General features: G+C 41.8%; 1 protein-coding gene across 1 annotated transcript; it reads left to right on the top strand.

The window, feature by feature from the left end:
* The first annotated feature begins 6,680 nt into the window (after positions 1-6,680).
* CCR8 (C-C motif chemokine receptor 8) lies at positions 6,681-12,429 on the top strand. The gene is made up of 2 exons (XM_038570179.1): positions 6,681-6,792; positions 10,960-12,429. The coding sequence occupies exon 2, from the start codon at positions 10,990-10,992 to the stop codon at positions 12,055-12,057; it is 1,068 nt and encodes a 355-aa protein (XP_038426107.1). The 5' UTR covers positions 6,681-6,792; positions 10,960-10,989; the 3' UTR covers positions 12,058-12,429.
* Positions 12,430-20,594: the final 8,165 nt, after the last annotated feature.

Below are 20,594 nucleotides of genomic sequence, written 5' to 3' on the forward strand. Positions count from 1 at the left end.
CCATCAGGCTGGAGACCTAGGGAAGCTGCAATTCAAGTTCTTTGAGGGTTTGCTGGCAGAATTCCCTCTCCTTCTGAGGAGGTCAGTCCTTTTCTGTGAAAAACCTTCAACTGATTGGATGAGGCCCACTCACATTATGGACAGTAATCTACTAAAAAACCTACTGATTTAAATGTTAATTCCATCTAAAAAATACCCTCACAGAAGCATCTAAAATGTTTGACCAACTACCTAGGAGCTGTCACCTCGCTTAGTTAACACAAAATGAACTATTGTATGTGGTGATTATTCAACTGCTAATAGGGTTTTCTAAGTTTTGGAGCCTAGATGAAGAAGAAGGCAATGGATTTCAATTAAGATCCTCCTCAAAGCTTTGGGACATGTGCCAATGATAGAAGTGGCAAAATCTATCAAAAATACATTTTGAAATATGTTTGCTCAGAGGGTCTTCCTTCCAGAAATCATTGAATGTGTTTGAACAGCAGGAAGTGGACCCAAGAGGCCATCGATTCTGAAGGCTGTGTGTGACTTTGGCTGTGTATGGTTTCTGTTGCTTTCTAGAATGCTGGGCCCCCCATATGGCCAAAGGTGAGAAACCAAGGCTTCTCTTTAGCCATATCACAGTCGCCTGTCTTTAGAGCTAGGGTAGAGGAGCTTGAATAAAGGCCACCCAAAGATATCAAGTCCTAATCCCTGGGATTTGCAAATGCAACCTTCTTTGGAAAAAGGAACTTTGCATATGTGATTAAGTCAAGGATCTTAAAAAAAAAAAAAAAAAAAGTCAAGGATCTTGAGATAGGAAGAGTATTGCAAATTACCCAGGTGACCCACAATGCAATCACCAGAGTCTGTATAACATAGAAGCAGAGGGAGATCCAGGTAGCACACGGGGGAGGTGATGTGAAAGCAGAGGTAGAGATTAGAGTGATGTAACCACAAATTTAGGATTGCTGCGTGGCCAACCAATAGCTGCACAAGGGCAAGCAAGGACCCTCTCCTTTAGAGCCTGGAGAGCTCGGTTCTGCTGGATGTCAGTGGTCTGGACTCCCAACTGTGAGAGAATATATTTCTGCCATGTTAGTGGTAATTTATTCTACAGCAGCCTCAGAAAACTGCTATACGGGGTGAGGGCAGACAGGTGCCCAGTCCTACAGATGCCTAGGGACCACAGCAAGGAGTCTGGCCATACAGGGACCCTTCAACAATTTCCCCAATTCTTCAGCTGACCCACATATTCATCTTGCTTTGCACTCCATTCAATGATTTACGGAGAAGTTGCCATGGACAAGGCAATTTGCTAAGCATGGAGGAGCAGTGGATAAAAGGATCTCAAGGAACTCACAATAAGGACTCCTTGGGTATAATGCAGCCCAGAAGCACCTCTGCTGACTGAGCTTGCCTCTGCCCAAGTCAAGTTGCTTGGTAAAACTCGTCCTCTACCAAGCGGTCCAGCTTTGTGGAGTTCAGGATAGAGGGTGAACATAAAGTAGACCACTCCCCTGGACTCCCCTCGGCCTCCACCCAGTTACCTTGCACAAAGCACTCCTGTGCCAGGTGCTGTGCTCTCATTCTGGCCCAACCTGGAGCCCGGGTTTGGGGAAATTCCACTTTAGTTCCTCAGGACTGCTTGGCCTGGCTGGAAAAGTGCACATGGCTCTTTCCCCCACACTGCGGGTGAAACAGGTATCGTAGTTTTTGCCATTGTGATGTGAGTCAGCAGTACCTGTGGGTCCTGAGATTCACCATCTGTGAACCATTGATCTTTGCTTATCAGGTACAAAACCCGCACAAAGTATCCGAGGGTTTTCCCCAAGCTGCGTCAGAGCATGAATGATGTTGGCAAGGGGAGTTACCCAGGTATGAACCCAGGCACCGGCAGATATTTCTAAGAGATGAGATTTGTGAGGCAAAAAGATTGGATTCGCGGGTCACGATGCAAAATGTAGAGGAATACGTAGCCACTTTACTTTTATTTTTTTACATATTTATTTTTTTTTATTTTTTTACGTAGTCACTTTAAATTGTATCTAAACTGAAGTGTAACAGGGACATGGATATCACCCGTCCTGGGAACTCCTACTCTCTTCCCCCAGGTTTCCGAGAGGAACTTCCACATACCTCCAGGAGGAGGAACAGTAGTGGGAAGACCAGCTCTGGTGTTTTTGCTTTTGTTTGTTTGTTTGTTTAAAGGAATTCAGTTGGGGTGATAACATGGTCATAGCAGCACTGAAACTTGTGTTTATTGGGGGGGGGGGGGGTTAAATCCTAAAAGAATAAAGTCCTATCAGCCCCTGCCAGGATAACTCCTGCCCACTTGCCCACGGGGCTCCTTGAAGTTGTGCCCTGCCTCCCTGCTATCTTCTTGGGATGGTCTTCACTCTACAGGTGCTTGGGGCTGTGGACCCCTGCAGTAATTTGACCAACTGGGTCTGTTTTTGTCAGACCCACTTAGATCTTTACCTCTTCTATTGAGGCAAGATATGATCCTCCATGCAAGTGGGCCTACTAGGGTCTCAGCCAGCAGAAATAAACCATCTTCATCACTTCACAATTTTGTCCTTGAAATGTCTGTTGTCATCACTGTGTGAAAGAAAGCACAAAGGATCAAGTGATGTGGAGCAACCATTCTAGACAATATACAGATAAAATGAGGATATTTTTTCACCTAGCATTGTACTCTTCCAATGACTAAATGTTTGTGCAGCTACCTTAGTAGAATTAAGCAGTCTACTTTCTTTCTTTTTAAGCTTTTAAGTGCTTTCCAAGTTGTTTCTACTATAAATTACATCATATTGTAGCTTTCTTTCCCTCCTGCATTTTGGATTATTACTTTAAGTCAGGTTTACAAAAGGTGGCCCCAAGGCTCTCCCAGACACTTTATATTTATATTATATACAGACACTCCCAAGTTATTTTTACCTGAGCTCTTGTGCTCCTTTGCACAGATACTGTGTTGCAGAGTGGGAGCAGCAAACAAAGACTTTCCTGGTTGCCTTGGTGGTTTTCCTGTTACCTCCTGTTCTCAGCATATTCTCTTAATACATACTTGTGCAAATTTCCTCCCAAGTTACAATGTCCCACGGAATAGTGGTACAGCCCTATTTGCCCCCACTCCAGATTTGGGGTGAAAACACGAGGAGAACAAACCATGAGAGACTCCAATTCTAGGAAACAAAGGGTTGCAGAAGGAAAAGTGGATGGGGGATGGAGTAATTGGGTGACAGATATTAAGGAGGAGATGAGCACTGGTTGTTATAATATACGTGGGCAAATTGAATTTAAATAAAGTATTTAAAAAAAAAACATGAGGAGAGGGGTAAACTCAAGAGTGATGATTAGAGGACCACCTGTGATGTACTCTACTTTCATGTTGATACCTCCTTTCTTCCTCAGAAGCTTCCAGAAGGAAACTACAATCCTCATTCTACATACAAAGAAGCTAAGAGTGGGAGACCAATGGGCTGTAAGTCTGATTGCATTTTAGAATTAAACAGTGGTGATACTGACAATTTTCATCACTCTCCTACTTTATTTCTTCCAAATTCCCCTACTTCTCTCTTTTTTAAAAGGCTTTATTTATTTATTCATGAGAGACACAGAGAGAGAGGCAGAAACACAGGCAGAGGGAGAAGCAGTCTCCCCACAGGGAGCCGAATGTGGGACTGGATCCCTGGACCTCAGGATCAAGCCCTGAGCCGAAGGCAGACACTCAACTGCTGAGCCATCCAGGCTTCCCCCAAACTCTCTTCTCTTAAGAGAAGGGAGCTCTCTTCTGATATCCCAAAGGATGTGTCCATTCACAACAGGCTTCCCTGCCCCATAATCTAGCAAGACTGCTTCTATCAGTTGGTTTCTGTCACAACAATGCTGCATAACAAACCATGAAAAAACCCTCAGTTGCATTTAATGACAAGCATTTATTGCTTGCCCTGTTGATCTTGGATGGGCTCGCTTCTACATTGAACTCATGAAGTTGGCTGGCAGGTCTAGGTTGGCCTTGGTTAGGATGAGTGAAGTAACTTGACTCTCCTCCAGCTGGCTAGCTGGGGCATAGTTTCATGGTATTAGGGAGCTACAAGAATGAGCATGTGCCTCAGATCTCTACTTGCTCCATGAAACACTGGGACCATGAATGCAAGGAATCTATTGCAACCTTCCAGAAATGACTGAGTTAGAGGTGGGGAGTTTCAGGAACTTCTATAGCTCCCTCCCAACATCTGGGGACCTGTTCACTCCCTTGGGCTAGGGGAAATTCATTTAAGGTGAGCCTCCAAACACCTTCTTTTTGAAAGAGTTAACCTTTGGAACTTAGCATTCAGTTTTGACCCAACACACACTGGAACCCAGGGGCTCTGACATTTGCCAATTTTAAGATAATGAAATGAAAAGTTTGAACTTTGTAATCGCTTGGACCTGAATTTGAAGTCGAGTCTTCAGTTAACTATTTGGGTAACCACTGCCACATCACTTTACTTCTCTGAGCTTCAGTTTCTCAAACAAAAGTGATAATAACTCTCATTTATGATCTTCATGAGACCAAATGAGGATGGCGTATACAAACGAATTGGTACATAAAAGGCACTTGATAACTGGGAGCTATCAAATCAGGCTCTACTCTTTAATTGTGCCAGAAACCCAACTGAAACTGGCTGAAGCCTAAAAGGGTAGTGCTGGGGGTAGAGGGTGGGCACTAATGAATCACAAAACTGTCATTCCAGGAACACAAACAAAGAATTATATATTTTCTCCATTTCTTGGCTATAATTTTCCCTGCTTCGTTTCATCCTTCAAATAATTTTCTGCTACATGGGGGCTCAAGATGTGAGATTCTTTAAATCAATTATGACCGTGGATGGGAAAATGAAACATTCTCCTTGACCAGAACTGAATCAAGGAACTTCCTTCCTTTTAATAGTATGTGTGCATGTGTCAATGTGATTGGCAGTCCCACAGTAATGAATGGAATGGGAGCTAGATGGATTTCCCTTTATCTAAAGATTCATTTAAAAGAAAGGATGTTGATAGACATAAGCAACAAAATGGCCATTACTTTATTACTCTGCTTAGCATAGAATGAAAAGGGGGAACATTTAATGATGATGATATTTTCAATGTACAGCATGTAAGTAATGAAATGACTCACAGAAATGATCACTGCTACCCCTATAATTCAAATATATATGCATATACACACATAGTCACCACACTTGGGCATGCTACATGTCATGAAGAAATTATACAGGCAGAAATAATACAACTTCAAGATAATGATAAAATTATCATCTTATTTTAAATATGGTTTTCAGTTAGAAAAATTTAATAGACTATTTCTTAGGGAGGTTTTAGGTATGCATACAGTGTAGGTAGAAAATACAGAAAGTCTCTGTATATGCTCTGTATTAGTCTGTTTAGGTCACCATAGCAAAATACCACAAGTTGGGTGGCTTAAATATATTTTCTCATAGTTCTGGAAGCTAGAAATAGAAGATCAAGATGCTGACAAATTGGGTTCCTGGTGACAGCCTTTTCCTAGCTTGTAGATGACCATCTTCTTGCTGTGCCCTCACTTGGTCTTGACCTGATTTGACTTTAATTACATCTCTAAAGGCAAATACCATCACACTGGGGGTTAGGGCTTCAGCCTCTGAATTTGGGGTGGGGAACACAATTCAGTCCATTAACATACCTCCCCTTCCTGCAGTTTCTCCTGTTATTAACATCTTGTATTAGAGTGGTACATTTGTTACAACTGAGGAGTCAAAATCAATAGATTACTATTAACTGAAGCTCATAGTTTATATTAGGGTTCATTCTGCATTATACATTCTCTGGCTTTTGACAAATGCATAATGATGTGTATCCACCACTACAGTTTCAGACAAAATAGTTTCACCACTGTAAAAATGTCCTGGGCTCCACCTTTTCAACCGCCTCCCCCTGAATCTCTAGAAACCACTCATCTTTTTAACTGTCTCTATAGTTTTGCCTTTTTCAGAACGTCATATAGTTGGAATGTAGCCTCTTCAGATGGGCTTCTTTCACATAACAATACGCGCATGAAGTGTCTTTGTGTGTGTGTGTGTGTGTGTGCGCGCGCGCGCGTGTGTAGCTCGATAGCTCTTTTTTTAAATCACTGAATAATATTCCATTGTGTACATTACCACAGCTTGATTATCCATTCCTCAACTGAAGGACATCCTAGTTCCTTCCAATTTGGGCCAATTATGAATAAAGCTGTTGTAAATATTCATGCTCAGGTTTTTGTGTGGATGTGTTTTCAACTCATTTGGGTAAATACTCAGGAGCATGATTACTGGATTATATGGTAAGCCTATTCTAGCTTTATAAAAAATTGCCAATCTTCTTTCAAAAAAATTTTCCAACCTCTCTCCAAAAGTACTGGTATAATTTTGCATTCCCACCATCAGTAAATGAGAGTTCCTCTTGCCCTACATGCTCTCCAGCATTTGGGGTTGTCAGTGTTTTGGATTTTAGCCATTCAAATAATTACGTAGTGTTGTTTTAATTTACAATTCCCTAAACATAATGTGTTGGGAATATTTTCACATGCTCATTTGTCATCTGTATGTGTTCTTAGGTGAGATCAATTGTTTTTAACTTTTTAAATACTGTAGGATAGCAGGTCCACCCCTATCCTACCACTCACCACAAGTAGATAAGACACCTCCCTCGAGACAAGCTCTTGCTCACTGAGCTGCACCCACAGAGGGCAGGTTCTGAAAAGAAGGAATCAGCAACACTGAAATCTCCAGAACAAAGGCTCTGATTAAGGTATGTATTAATAAGCATCCTTGGGGGAGAAAGATAGAAGTAGGCAGGGACAGTTTTTTATGTCCTTGGGGAAAAAAAGCAAAGGGAAGGCAAATATTTCAGAAGTCCGGCAGAAGAGGTATACATTTTTCTTTAATCTTTGCATGTGTTGAGTCCACAAACCTGCAGATGTCTTAGTGGCTGCCCATGGCTCTGTGTGAGGGAAACAAGCCATGCCATTTTCTCTGCAGGATGCTGGGAAGGGTCAAAGCTCCCACAAGAGTGGGAAGGGTGATAAGAAAATACTTCTTATCACCAGGCATCTGAGAAGAGTCTGTCCTTGTGTTAGTTACAAAGGCTTCTGTCAGACAAACCACTCAACTACAAAATAGTCTAGAACTTGGAAGTCTGGTGGGTTGGAGTGTTTTTACTCGACCGACAAAATAGCAAAATATAGAAGAGAAAAAGGGTTCGGAATGCATGAGTTTTGAGTCCTGGCTCTGAGATTCAGATACAGCTCTAACTCCAGAAACAGAAAAGAGATATGAGTGCCTGCTTCCCAGGGATTCAAGAGAAATGAATGAAGGAATGCATCTAAAATGCTTGGTCCAGGCACCAGGGTGGCTCAGTTGGTTAAGCATCTGCCTTTGGCACAGGTCATGATCCCAGGGTTCTGGTATCAAGCCCCGCATTGGGCTTCCTGCTCAGCCTCTGCCTGCACCTCCCCCCGCTTGTGTTTTCTCTCTCTGTCAAATAAATAAATAAAATCTTTAAAATGCTTGGTCCACTGTAATAAATGATAGACTTCTTAACACTTCACGTGGATTTTACAGATGAGAAAACAGGGGCAAGTATGGTTAGAGGGTTAGCAGGAAGGATTTGAGGAAAGAATGAGTTATGGACCTCCCTTTATTCTAGGATATTAGTAGAGCAGAACAGAAGGAAGGCAAAGCAAAAATTATTTTTCTTTAAATAACTGTAAGACTAGTAGGAAGGAAGATGTAGGTGGAGAGACTATTCGTTTGAGAGATAACTAGCCACAAAAAAAAAAAAAAAAGACCTACCTTCATACTTCAGAAATTATGTTTTTAAATTCACTTTGGGTACATACTTCAATGAAATTAGTATCTTTAAAAATGGCTAACTTGCTTGGCGTTTCCAGTTATAGAAAGAAAGGTGGCCTGGTGGACAGATGTCTGAATGTTTGGCGGCCAAACACCTTGGAAAAACAATGTCCAAATTGAAGGCATCTTGAGTGTATATATCAATCTGAGAATTATCATGTTATAATTGTTGCATTTTCCCTCACACATATATAGCATATGTTTCCTTTTTAATTATGTCCTCTTTGATGGCCTTCAACAAAGTTTTATAATATTTTCTATGATTGAACTGCAGTTTTTATCATGTTTATTCTTAGAAATCTTAGTAATTTTTGTTGATTTGGATCATTTTTTTCTATTGTACTTTTAAAATAGTTATTTGGATTTGGATCATTTTTTTCTATTGTACTTTTAAAATAGTTATTTATGGTGCTTAGAAGAGCAGTGAAAAAAATTGACTGAACTCTTTAGAATAGTGTGGCTATATTTCTAAAACAACAGTGCAAGGAGAAGTAAGATACAAAACCAGAGACATGACACCATTTGTGTAAGTCAAAAGTGAGCACAAAACAATATTATATATTATATACTATTGATGGATACATTTAAGTATATAAAAGTAGGGTTGCTTGGGTGGCTCAGTCAGTTAACCATCTGCCTTGGACTCATGATCTCGGGGTCCTGGGATCGAGCCCTGGATCAGGCTCCCTGCTCAAAGAGGAGCCTGCTTCTCCCTCTCCTTTTGCCCCTTCCCCCTGCTCATGCTCTCTTGCTCTCTCTCTCAAAAAAAATAAAATAAAATAAAATAAAATGATCCAAATCATACCAACAACAACAAAAAATCTTTAAAAAAAAAAAATGTATGTAGGGCAGCCTGGGTGGCTCAGCAGTTTAGCGCCGCCTTCGGCCTAGGGTGTGATCCTGGAGGCCCAGGATCGAGTCCCACGTCAGGCTCCCTGCATGGAGCCTGCTTCTCCCCCTGCCTGTGTTTCTGCCTCTCTCTGTCTCTGTGTCTCTCATGAATAAATAAATAAAATCCTTAAAAAAAAATGTATGTAAAATACAGGGAAAGGATCATGCCAGACTGGTTTTAGTAGTTGCTCCTGGGGCATAGGGAGAAGTTGTGTAGTGAAAGAGAACTTTAGCTTCATCTGTATTGCATTAGGAAAGCAGGAAGGAAGGAAGGAGAGGGAAGGAAACTAAAAAAAAAAAAAACAAAAGCAAATCTGACAATATGTTAGCAATTGCTAATTCTGGGTGATGGAACTACGGGTATTTAGATTTTCTTCATAAATTTTGGCTTTTCTTATGCCACCCAGTCCCCCCTGTATTGGTCAGCTGGGGCAATTGTAAATTTTCAAAACATGTTAATAGACTATTGTCTAGAGAAACTTTAGGTTTCCAGGAAATTTGGAAATTTTGTCCTGTCTCTGCTGGAGTGGAAAGGTCTGGGGCTGTGGGAAACAAAGTACTTATTCTAAAATCTACAACCTTGTTGAGGCAAGGTAACAGAACTAAAACAAAACGTACTAACATAAGCAAATGGATTTTTTTCACCCACTTGACCAACAGTTACTGGGTAATCACTATAAACAAAGATCTGTGTCAAAGGCTGTAGGAAGCTCCCTAGAGGCCCTAGCTGCTGTTGAAATGGCTGATTAACTCCAGGGGTGGCCTCCTTGTGGAGTGGCTGTTCCACCACACCTTTGGTGTCCTTTCCAGAAATAGCCTAATTTTTGTGGTATGGACAGGCTTCCAGGTCTTCAAGTTCTGATTCATCTTTGTATGACGACTCCCTCAACTTACCTCTGTCTTGCGTTTGACAATAAGCTGCACAGAGAAGCCAGGCTGCCCCTTAACACTTGGCTTAGAAATACCCCAGCCAGATATCCAATCTTCCGCAAAACCCTAGAACGCAACTCAGCCAAGTTCTCAGCCACGTACAGCCAGAATCCAATTCTTCCACTTCCAATAAGGTGTTCCTCATTTCTGTCTGAGACCTCATCTTTAACATTCATATTTCCACCCCTTTTCTGTTCACAATGATACCTGTATTCTCTGAGGTGATGGAAACTCTCCAGCCTCCTCATTTCTTCTTGCACCCTTAGCATAATCACTTTTATCATCCATATTTCCGCCAACAGTCTCCTCGAGGCAACCTTGGCTTTCTCTAGCATGCGCCTCAGGATGCTTCCACTCCACTCACTAGCCACTTCCAAGCCACTTAGGTATTTTGTTATAGCGGCACCCACCTCTCAGTGTCATAATCTGTACCAGCTCAGGCTGCCATAACGAAATGCCCCAGACTGTGCGGCTTAAACAACAGAAATTAATTTTAACATGGTCCTGGAGGCTACAGGTCCAAAACCAGTGTGCCAACAGGACTGGTTTCTGGTGAGACCTCTCTTTCTGGCTTGGAACCATCCATCTTCTTGCTGTGTCCTTGCATGGTCTCTTTCCTGTGCATGCAGAGAGAGAGAGAGAGAGAGAGAGAGAGAGAGAGAGAGATTGCATGGTCGGTTTCCCCTTCTTCTTATAAGGACACCAGGACTGTGGATTAGGGCCCCATCCTTATGATATCATTTAACTATAATTACCTCCTTACTGGCTCATCTCCAAATACAGTGACATACGTGGTGTCTTGGTCAGTTTGGGCTGCTGTAACAGAATAGTACAGACTGGATGGTTTATAAACAACAGAAATAGAATTCTCACCATTCTAGAGGCTGGGAAGTCCAAAATCAGAGTGCTGGCAGGCTCTGGTGAGAACCTTCTTCTAGGTTACTGACAGCCAACTTCTCCTTGTATCCTCATGTGGCTGAGAGTGGAGAGAAGAAGCAAGCTCTCATGTGATTTTTATCAGGGTACACCCCTCATGACCTCATTTAACCAAATAACTTCCCAAAGAACCCACTGCTTAATGCCATCACAAAGTAGGGTAGGGCTTTAACATATGAATTTTGGGAGAACACAAATTTCAGTTCATAATAGGGCTTTAGGACTTCAACATGAATGGGGTGGGATGGCTAAACTTCAGTCTATATTTTTAAATAAAAAATATTTTTAAGGAATGAATCTCTTTTAGGTGCTTTTCTGACCTCATTCTCCTTCCTTGATGGATTATACACTGGAGCCCAATGTGACAAAGATAACAGACTACTACTATCCTGATATCATCTCAAGCCCCTGTGATGGGGAACTTATCCAAAGAGACAGCAAGTTGCTTCTTGCCGTCTTTTACTGTGTCTTATTTGTATTCGGTCTTCTGGGAAACAGCCTGGTCATCCTGGTCCTTGTTGCCTGCAAGAAGCTGCAGAGCATCACTGACATATACCTCTTGAACCTGGCCTTGTCTGACCTGCTTTTTGTCTTCTCCTTCCCCTTCCAGACCCACTATCAGCTAGACCAGTGGGTGTTTGGGACTGTAATGTGCAAGGTGGTCTCTGGTTTTTATTACATTGGCTTCTTCAGCAGCATGTTCTTTATCACCCTCATGAGTGTGGACAGGTACCTGGCAATCGTCCATGCTGTCTATGCCATGAAAGTGAGGACAGCCAGAATGGGGACAGCCCTGAGTCTGGCTGTGTGGCTGATTGCCATCATGGCTACCAGCCCATTACTAGTATTGTACCAGGTGGCCTCTGAAGATGGCTTTCTACAGTGCTATTCATCTTACAATCAACAAACTCTGAAGTGGAAGATCTTCATTCACTTTGAAATGAATATCTTAGGTCTGTTGATCCCATTCACCATCCTTATGTTCTGCTACATTAGCATCCTGCACCAGCTGAAGAGTTGCCAAAACCACAACAAAACCAAGGCCATCAAGTTGGTACTCATTGTGGTGATTGCATCTTTACTCTTCTGGGTCCCATTCAATGTAGTCCTCTTCCTCACTTCCCTGTTCAACATGAACATCTTGGATGGATGTGTCCTGAGCCAGCGGCTGATTTATGCCACCCATGTCACAGAAACCATTTCCTTCACTCACTGCTGTGTGAACCCTGTGATCTATGCTTTCATGGGTGAGAAGTTCAAGAAACACCTCTCAGAAATTTTTCGGAAGAGTTGCAATCACATCCTCTTCTACATAGGAGGACAAATCCCAAAGGAAGGCTTGGAGAGGTCCCACTCCTCCTGTCAACACCCCTCCCGTTTCTCCACCACAGACTACATTTTGTGAGTGGGTGCCTGGAAGCAGCTCTTCATTTAGGGGACAAATGATTTACATTGGAGTCTGAGGCTACGTGAAGGGATACTTTTAGAAATGTGGTTACAGACAGATGGCATATTTCATGATAGTTAATGAACTCCTATTGCAAATTAATTTTCTCAGGTTTTGAAAATTTTGTTACCATTCTCTGGAATATCTCACTATTATAATAGGAGCTTTGTAATTTTTTTCTTAGTTTTTGTAGTGTCTTTATCATATATCAACTTAAAATTTATCAAATGCTTTTTCATATATATTAAGGTGATCATATAGTTATTCTCTGTTATTCTGTTAATTCAGTGAACTACATTGTGTGATTTTCTTATTTTAAGTCAACCTGTATTTTCCCTGGAAAAGATGACCTCTTGGTCACAATCATTTTAATAAATAATTGGATTCTCAGGGTTTTCGTGTCTGTGTTCATGAGAAACATTGCCCTATAATTTTCCTTTTTAAATGTCCTGGTCAGGGATCCCTGGGTGGCGCAGCGGTTTGGCGCCTGCCTTTGGCCCAGGGCGCGATCCTGGAGACCCGGGATCAAATCCCACATCAGGCTCCTGGTGCATGGGGCCTGCTTCTCCCTCTGCCTGTGTCTCTGCCTCTCTCTCTCTTTCTCTCTCTGTGACTATCATAAATAAATAAATAAATAAATAAATAAATAAATAAATAAATAAATAATTATTAAAAAAAAAATAAATGTCCTGGTCAGATGTGCAACAGCATGAATGGACCTAGATGTATTATGCTAAGAAATGAGTCAGAGATAGAAAACCAAACACAATGCGATTCCACTCATATGTGAAATTTAAGAAACAGAACAAATGAAAAGAGAAAAAGGAGATACACAAAAAAACAGATTCTTAAATACAGAGACTGAACTGGTGGTTGCCCAGAGGGCAGGTGGAAGGGGCTGGGATGGGTGAAATAGATAAAGAGGATTAAGAGGTACAAACCTCCAGTGTTAAGATAAACCAGTCCCCAAGATGAAAAGTACAGCATAGGAAATACAGTCAGTAACGTTGTTTGGTGACAGGTGGTGGTGCCTACACTTACTGTATATGAGCACTGAGACATGTACAGAATTGTTGAATATTGTATACCTGAAACTAACATAACACTATATGTTAATGTATATTAAATTAATAATTTTAACAAATATCATAATATTATATATATATTTAAAGTTTTTTTTTATTTATTCATGACAGACACAGAGAGACAGGTAGAAACATAGGCAGAGGCAGAAGCAGGCTCCCTGCAGGGAGCCTGATAAGAGACTCGATTCAGGGACCCGGGGATCATGACCTGAACCACAGGCAGACGCTCAACCACTGAGCCACCCAGGTGCCTCAATGTATATTATTATATATTATATTGTATACAAATATACAAAATATATAATGTTATATATTATATAAATACCATATATAAATATAATAAATTAATATATTTTTATTTTTAAAAAGTCCTGGTCGGATGTGGCCTCCAAAAATGTGTTGCAAAGTATTCCTTTTGCTGCTAGTCTCTGAAATAGTTTGTGCACAATATTGGGTGTTATGTCTCCCCTTAAAGGTTTGGTGAAATCAATTAGTGAAGCCATCTGGGATTTCTCTTCAGGACGATTTAAAATTATGCTTTCAGTTTCTTTGGCACATAAAGATTATTCAGACAACTGCTTGTCTCAGTTTGGGAACGCTGTGATTTTTAAGGAAATTTCCCAGTTTAAGATGTCAAATTAGCATAAAGTTGTTCCTAATATCTTCTTATAGTATTTTTATGAGACTATGAAGTGATGCCCTATTTCATTCCTAAAATTGGTGATTTGTATTTTGTCTCTTTTTTGTTCCTGATCAGTCTTAGGAGGTTTATCAATTTTATTAATCTTTTCAAAGAACCAGCTTTTGGCTTTGTTGATTTTCTGTTTTTGTCTTTACACTGATTTCTGCTCTTTAGCTTTTTGTTTAAGATTTTTAAACTTAGGGGGCACCTGTGTGGCTCAGTGGTTGAGCATCAGCCTGTGGCTCCGGTCGTGATCCTGGGGTCCTGAGATCAAGTCCCACATTAGGCTCCTCTCAGGGAGCCTGCTTCTCCCTCTGTCTGTGTCTCTGCCTTTCTCTGTGTGTTTCTCATGAATAAATAAATACAATCTTAAATTTTTTAAAAAATTTATTTCAAAGAGAGAAAGAGTTAGTGTGAGTGGGGGAGTGCAGAGATAGGAAGAGAAAGAACTCAAGCAGATTCCCAGCTAAGTGGGAGCCCATCACCACATGGGGCTCTACCCAGGGCTCCATGAGGGGGTCCATCTTCTGACCCTGAGATCAGGACCTGAGCGGAAACCAAGGGTGGGAGGCTTAACCGACTGAGCCATCCAGGCGTCTCTGCTCTTATTTTTATTTCACCTGCTTTCCTTAGGTTTAATTTCTATTTTATTCTAGCTTCTTAAGAAGGAATCTTAAATCACTGATTATCAACATTTGTTTTTGAAAGATGTGCTTTAGAGCTACAAAATTTCCTCTCAGCCAGGCTTACATGGCATCCCACACATTTACATGTGATAGATTTTCATTGATTTGCAATTTAAATTATTTTCTGTTTTTCATTGTGAAGTCTTCTTTTTATCATGAGTTGTTCAGAAATGAATTTAAAATTTCCAAATATTTGGGGATTTCTTTATGCCTTAGTTTCTAGTTCAACTCCACAGCCCTCAGAGAATATATATGTGTGCATTTGGCTTTTTGAAATCTATCGAGAATTGTTTTATGACCCAGAACAGGGTTTATTATGGTAAATGTTCCCCGTACATGTGAAAAGAATGGGTGTATTGAGTGGTTGCTGGCTGGAGCTGGTTAATCAGATTGCTCAAGTCTCTATTCTTTCCTTCTTCTTCTTCTTCTTCTTTTTTTTTTTTTAATTTATGTATTCATTTATTCAGGAGACCCACAAAGAGAGAATCAGAGACACCGGCAGAGGGAGAAGCAGGCTCCCCACTGGGATCCTAATGTGGCACTTGATTCCAGGACCCTGGGATCACAACCTGAGCCGAAAGCAGATGCTCAATCACTGAGCCACTCAGGTGCCCCGCTGAAGTCTTTATTCTTGCTGATTTTTGCTGTTTGCTTATTCTATGAATCACTGCAAAAAGTGTATTAAAATCTGTGTTCAGGCGCCTCGGTGGCTCAGTGGATTAAGTGTCTGCCTTTGGCTTGGATATGATCCCTGGGTCCTGGGATCAGGTCCCACATTGGGCTCTCTGCTCAGTGGGGAGTCTGCTTCTCTCTCCCTCTGTCTCTGCGCCCCCTGCTTGTGCACTCTCTCTCTCTGTCAAATAAATAAATAAAATCTTTTTAAAAATAAAAAAATTAAAAATAAAATAAAATCTGTGATTGGGAGTTTGTCTATTTTCATTTTAATCTCTTTAAATTTTGCTGTATATATCTTGACACTCTGTTATTAGGTGCATACAAATATAAGATTTGTATACCTTTTTATTGAATTGACTCTTTGGGGGCATCTGTGTGACTCAGTGGTTGAGCATCAGCCTGTGGCTCAGGTCGTGATCCCAGTGTCCTGAGATCAAGTCCCACATCAGGCTCCTCTCAGGGAGCCTGCTTCTCCCTCTATCTGTGTCTCTGCCTCTCTCTGTGTTTCTCACATGAAACATATAAAACATACATATAAAATACATACATACATTTCTCACATGAAATATATAAAATCTTTTTTAAAAAAAAAGAATGAACTCTTTTATCATTATTAAAGTTTATTTATTTGTTTGTTTGTAATCTCTACACCCAATATGGAGCTCAAACTCCTGATCTCAAGATTCTCATATTTTTCTGATTGAGCCAGCCAGGTACCCCGACTCTTTTATCATTTTTTTTCTTTTATCATTATTAAATATTTCTTTTCCTCCAACAATACTCCTTGTCTGAAAGTTTGCAATGTTCAGCATTTATATAGCCACACCAGTTTTCTTTTGATTAGAGAGTGTGTGTTGTGTTTCTCTATACTCTTCTACTTCAAACCAAACTATGTTCTTATACTTCCTTTCTCTCCTGTAAATTTAGGTGGGATTTTTTTTTCTTTTTGCACAGACAAGGTTTTATTACTACGAAGATACATAATACATATAAAATCTAAAAATCACCTTTAGATGGAATATTCTCTTGGATCCCATTACATAGTACACAAAAGGTTGATTTCTGATTCCAGAACAATTATTTATTTTCTTTTCCAAGTTAACAACATAATTTCAATAATAGATGATACATTCTCCAAAAGTGACACACATTATATTGACCGTATTGTAAATAAATGCCTGGAGGGCAGCCTACTCATTTTAGGATAGCATCCAAACAGCTTCCTTGAAATGTTCAAAATATGCTTAGGATATTCACATACTACTCCTGCAAAAAATGTAACTTCTGAAAAACATGAGAAGGTTGCTTCTTACCCCTGCTTCAGACACAAATTTACTTTATTCTGAATATTCCCCCAGCTCCATTATTAGGTCAGGTCACTAATGACAAAAGACAAACTCCTCATTCTGAATGTCCAGACACTGAAATTCTGAAACATAACCTTATAGCAATTTCCTGATAATCTGTGTTTTTGTGGAACTTTCATTATACTGTCACCTCAGTGCTTAGTAGATCCTCTTTTCTTGGAGTAATTTCTTACATTGATGCCAGTAAGTGCGATATGTGCTTATATAATTGTTGTTGAATGAATAAAGGAATGGGCCCCTGAAACAAGACAGGGTTAAGAACTTAGGTGAGGTAGGTAGGTAGGACCATGTGTCCTCATTCCCAGACACTGAGGTTATCTGCTCTCTTCCTGGTCATTGTTAATCACCCTGGTAACCCCAGCTGGGTGTGCCAGGTAAAGGCACTGTCCTTCCCAATTCCTCACCTGTACTGTACCTGTCTAGTCTACAGGAGTCACTGGGTGGGAATAAGGAGATTCTAGGAGTGATTGTGCACGGAATAGAGACAGCATGGGACCCAGAGACAGGAATTTCTGATTCTAGTGCGGGCTCTGCCCAAACCTCACTGTGTCTCCCCTCAAGGCCTGCTTTCTCACTTCGAAAATGGGCAAGTTGAAGTAGGTGGTCACGAAGTTCCTTTTCTGGCCTAACATCATGTGAGTCTAGGATCACCATGTTCAGACTTGTACCTAAATCTCAGGCTAATGCAAGCTACACCAGAGGGGTGGGAGATGTTTTGGGGCACAGAGCACCTTGAGAAAAATACCCACACATAAGCGAAGTTTTGACAACAGTTTTGAATTATTCAGAGTCCCCATCCAGCCCAAGTTAAGTGCTCCTGATAGAGGTGTTCAGATTTACCAGGGATAGCTTTAGCATCTTAGCAAGGTCTACCTCTTTAAGAAACTGCACAGAGCACCTACAACCTGAAAGTCATATCCATGATCCATTTGCAGTCTTCTCTATGAATTCATAATAAAGCTCCACCATGATGGGCCTCCACCCAGCATTGGGATGGAGAATAATCCTTACACTGGACTGGAAGTGGTTGCTGAAAACCTAAGAAATCCAAAAGAGGTGCAGTCTAGACTTCGCCTGATACTATCCTGATTTGACTCATTAGTTCACGCATGTATTTAATACACAGGTCAGTTTTCACCAGGAAGAGCAAGTACCAAGGTCCAAAGGTGAAATGGACCATGTCAAGTTCCCAGAACTGCAGAAGCAGAAATGTTTAGTGGTAGGGAAAGGAGGCCAGGGAGCAGGTCGGAGAGAAAGGCTGGGGCCTGGCCTGCCATGTTAAAGAATTCAGGCTTTATCCAGAAGAGTTATAGGTAGGAGAATGAAATGGTCAAATTTGCATGTTGGAAGGATCCTTACTTGCATATGGGGACTTGCAGTCTGGTTAAGCCCCAATGACCCTGGTGGCACACAATTCAAAGACAGTCTTCCCTGGCACTTCCCTGTCCTGCTCCCCCGTGTCATCCAGGCTTTGGTCCTAATATGCTTCACCCTGGTTGGCCATTTGGTTTACTATGCCTTCTTACTTGTATGCCCTCCTCCCAAGGATTTTGGATAATCCATCATACGGCAACATTTTCTTATACCTTCTACCTGGTTATTATTCACGTTCACTGGTACCAATCAGTTTCTACTTTTTTCTGGCTTATTTATTGGCTTACTCACAGTTTCCTGTATACACCCTTTCTCATCTATACAGATGGAAAGAAATATAGATTCTCATTTATAGAGAGATGGGCTCTTCAGGGGGGAAAAAGCCTAGTAATGCTCTCCAATCCTCACTGCCCACCTGCTGGGGGCTCTTTTGCCAGCAAGTAGATAGTAGAGCAGTATTTGAATTCAGTTTCCATAACTTCTTCCCATTAGTATACTGTACTTCCAGCTGCTTGTCCCCTAATTGCTCTGAGCATCAGTTTCCTAGTCTGTAAAATGAGAATGACACCCCATCAGTCAGGTTCTGTCCCAGAGGCCAGGCACCATAACCTGTTGGGGACAGGGCTCGTGCTCCCTCTTGTGGCCACTTTGAGCTGCAATTCTGAATGGGTGAAGGAGCACCAGTGGAAAGGAAGGGCAAAGGCTCGGAAGTGGCATTGAAGGGACAGGAGGAGTCAGTTGGAAGACTTCTGGTTTCATATACCTAACCTGTCATGAGAGTTTCTGCTTTGAGATTCTTGGCAAAAGTGCAGGTGTTTGACAAGTGTTTGGATTTTATGTATTGAAGGCTTCACCTTTGGACTCTAACTAAGTCCTCTAAGCCCTCCCCATGTCCCTTGGAGATAATACTGCCCAGGAAAATCTCACCTAAATTTCAGACCTTGGTAATTAGAGGAGGGGACATATTTGCTTATTTTATAGACAGGATTTTCACCTGCCAAAATCAGTGCATTTCAGATTAATATTTGTTATTCAGTTGATAGAAACTGTGGCATCCCAAATTCATGGGCAGTCCATTCCTCGCTACTAACCTCTTCTCCTCTCAGAGGAGTGTGGCACTAGGTGGGAAGCTAGGGCAGCGGGGTTTCCCGAGGACCTCCCTCAGGGTCAGGGGCTTTCTGCCTTGGAGATCTGCACAGCCTGAACAGTCAGTTTCCAGCCTGAGTTCCCCAACCCGACCTGACTCTTCTCTCTAGTTCAAATGATAGAAGACACCCGCCTCCTCCAGATCACATAGATGGAGAGACTTGGCTTTGAATATGTCATCTTCCACAGTGACCCAGAGAAGAAGTGTGTCTGCTTGTTCTAGCCTGGGCACCTCCTGGAGGGGCCATCTGGATGAGGCTGGAGGGCCAGCCAAGCCAGCAGCTCAAATGGGCTTTTTCTTGGCCAAAAAGCAGGGAGAGGGCCCTAGGCTGGCTGAGTCTGTGGCTGCCATGAGCAGGTTCTCAGTTACTGCGAAACAGAGGAGCATAAACCTCATTCTGTTGGCTCCCTGGAGAAGGGTAGCTCCACCGGCCCCTCAGCGATCCACCCGAGATAGGGCCCACTCCCTGTTTAGGGATCTCTTCACTGGTCCTCAACCTCCTAAATGGCAGTGGAACACACAGTGGAGGTTAAACATGATCAGAGAGAAAACTGCATCTTCAGTTTGAGTAGATGGCAGACCCTGTGCAAGGAGCTTTAGTTATGTTAATTCCTCACAAAAATTCTTAGAAGGAGGTAGTCCTTTTTCCTGTCTTACAAATGAAGACAAAGATGCCCTGAGTGGTTATGTGACTGAGGTCATGTGGCTAGAAACATGGGATTCAGAGTCGGGTCTCTATCGCTGTGCAATTCTGTTTCCACCAGATGCTAACCCAGAAGGGTATACAAGATTCAGCAGAATTTGAAGTTGAGGCTGGTGGTGGAGCAAAGGGTTTCTTCTGCCACTTTGAATAGCTCATCCCCTTCTAAACAGGTGCTGCAGCTTACTTTAGACAACTTTACTTGTCTTCCCCTGGTGTATGTTTTCTCTTGCTTCTCTGCTCCACTCTGAGGGAGGTAAGAATTTGATCTTGGATGACAGGGAAGCCTGCACCATTTTGCCCCACCAGCACCTGGCTGTGCCAAGTGAAAATCTCAGGCTAATGCAAGCTACACCAGAGGGGTGGGAGATGTTTAGGTGACTATTGGTGACTATTTGGTGACTATTAGTCATGGTGACTATTTCTCCCCTCATCTGGCCCTGCAGGATTATCCAGGGTGGTGTGCTGGACACCATGATAGATGCCACGTTTTCCATGATGGCTTACAATAGTGCCAACGCAGTCTTTACAGGAACCGTGAGCATCACCTTCAAGAGGTCTGTTTTCTTGGGGTGCCTAGGTGGCTCAGTGAGGTAAGCAGCAGACTCTTGATTTCAGCTCAGATCATGACCTTAGGGTTGTGAGATCGAGCCCCCGCCTTGGGCTCACACTGGGCATGGAGCCTGTTTAAGAGTCTCTCCTTCTTTCTCTGCCCCTCCCTGTCCTGACCTCTCTCTCTCTCTCTCTCTCTCTCTCGGTTTATTTTCTTGCCTGTGTCC

The sequence above is a fragment of the Canis lupus genome, chromosome 23, assembly GCF_011100685.1.
Source record: "Canis lupus familiaris isolate Mischka breed German Shepherd chromosome 23, alternate assembly UU_Cfam_GSD_1.0, whole genome shotgun sequence".
In the NCBI taxonomy this organism is placed as follows: domain Eukaryota; kingdom Metazoa; phylum Chordata; class Mammalia; order Carnivora; family Canidae; genus Canis; species Canis lupus.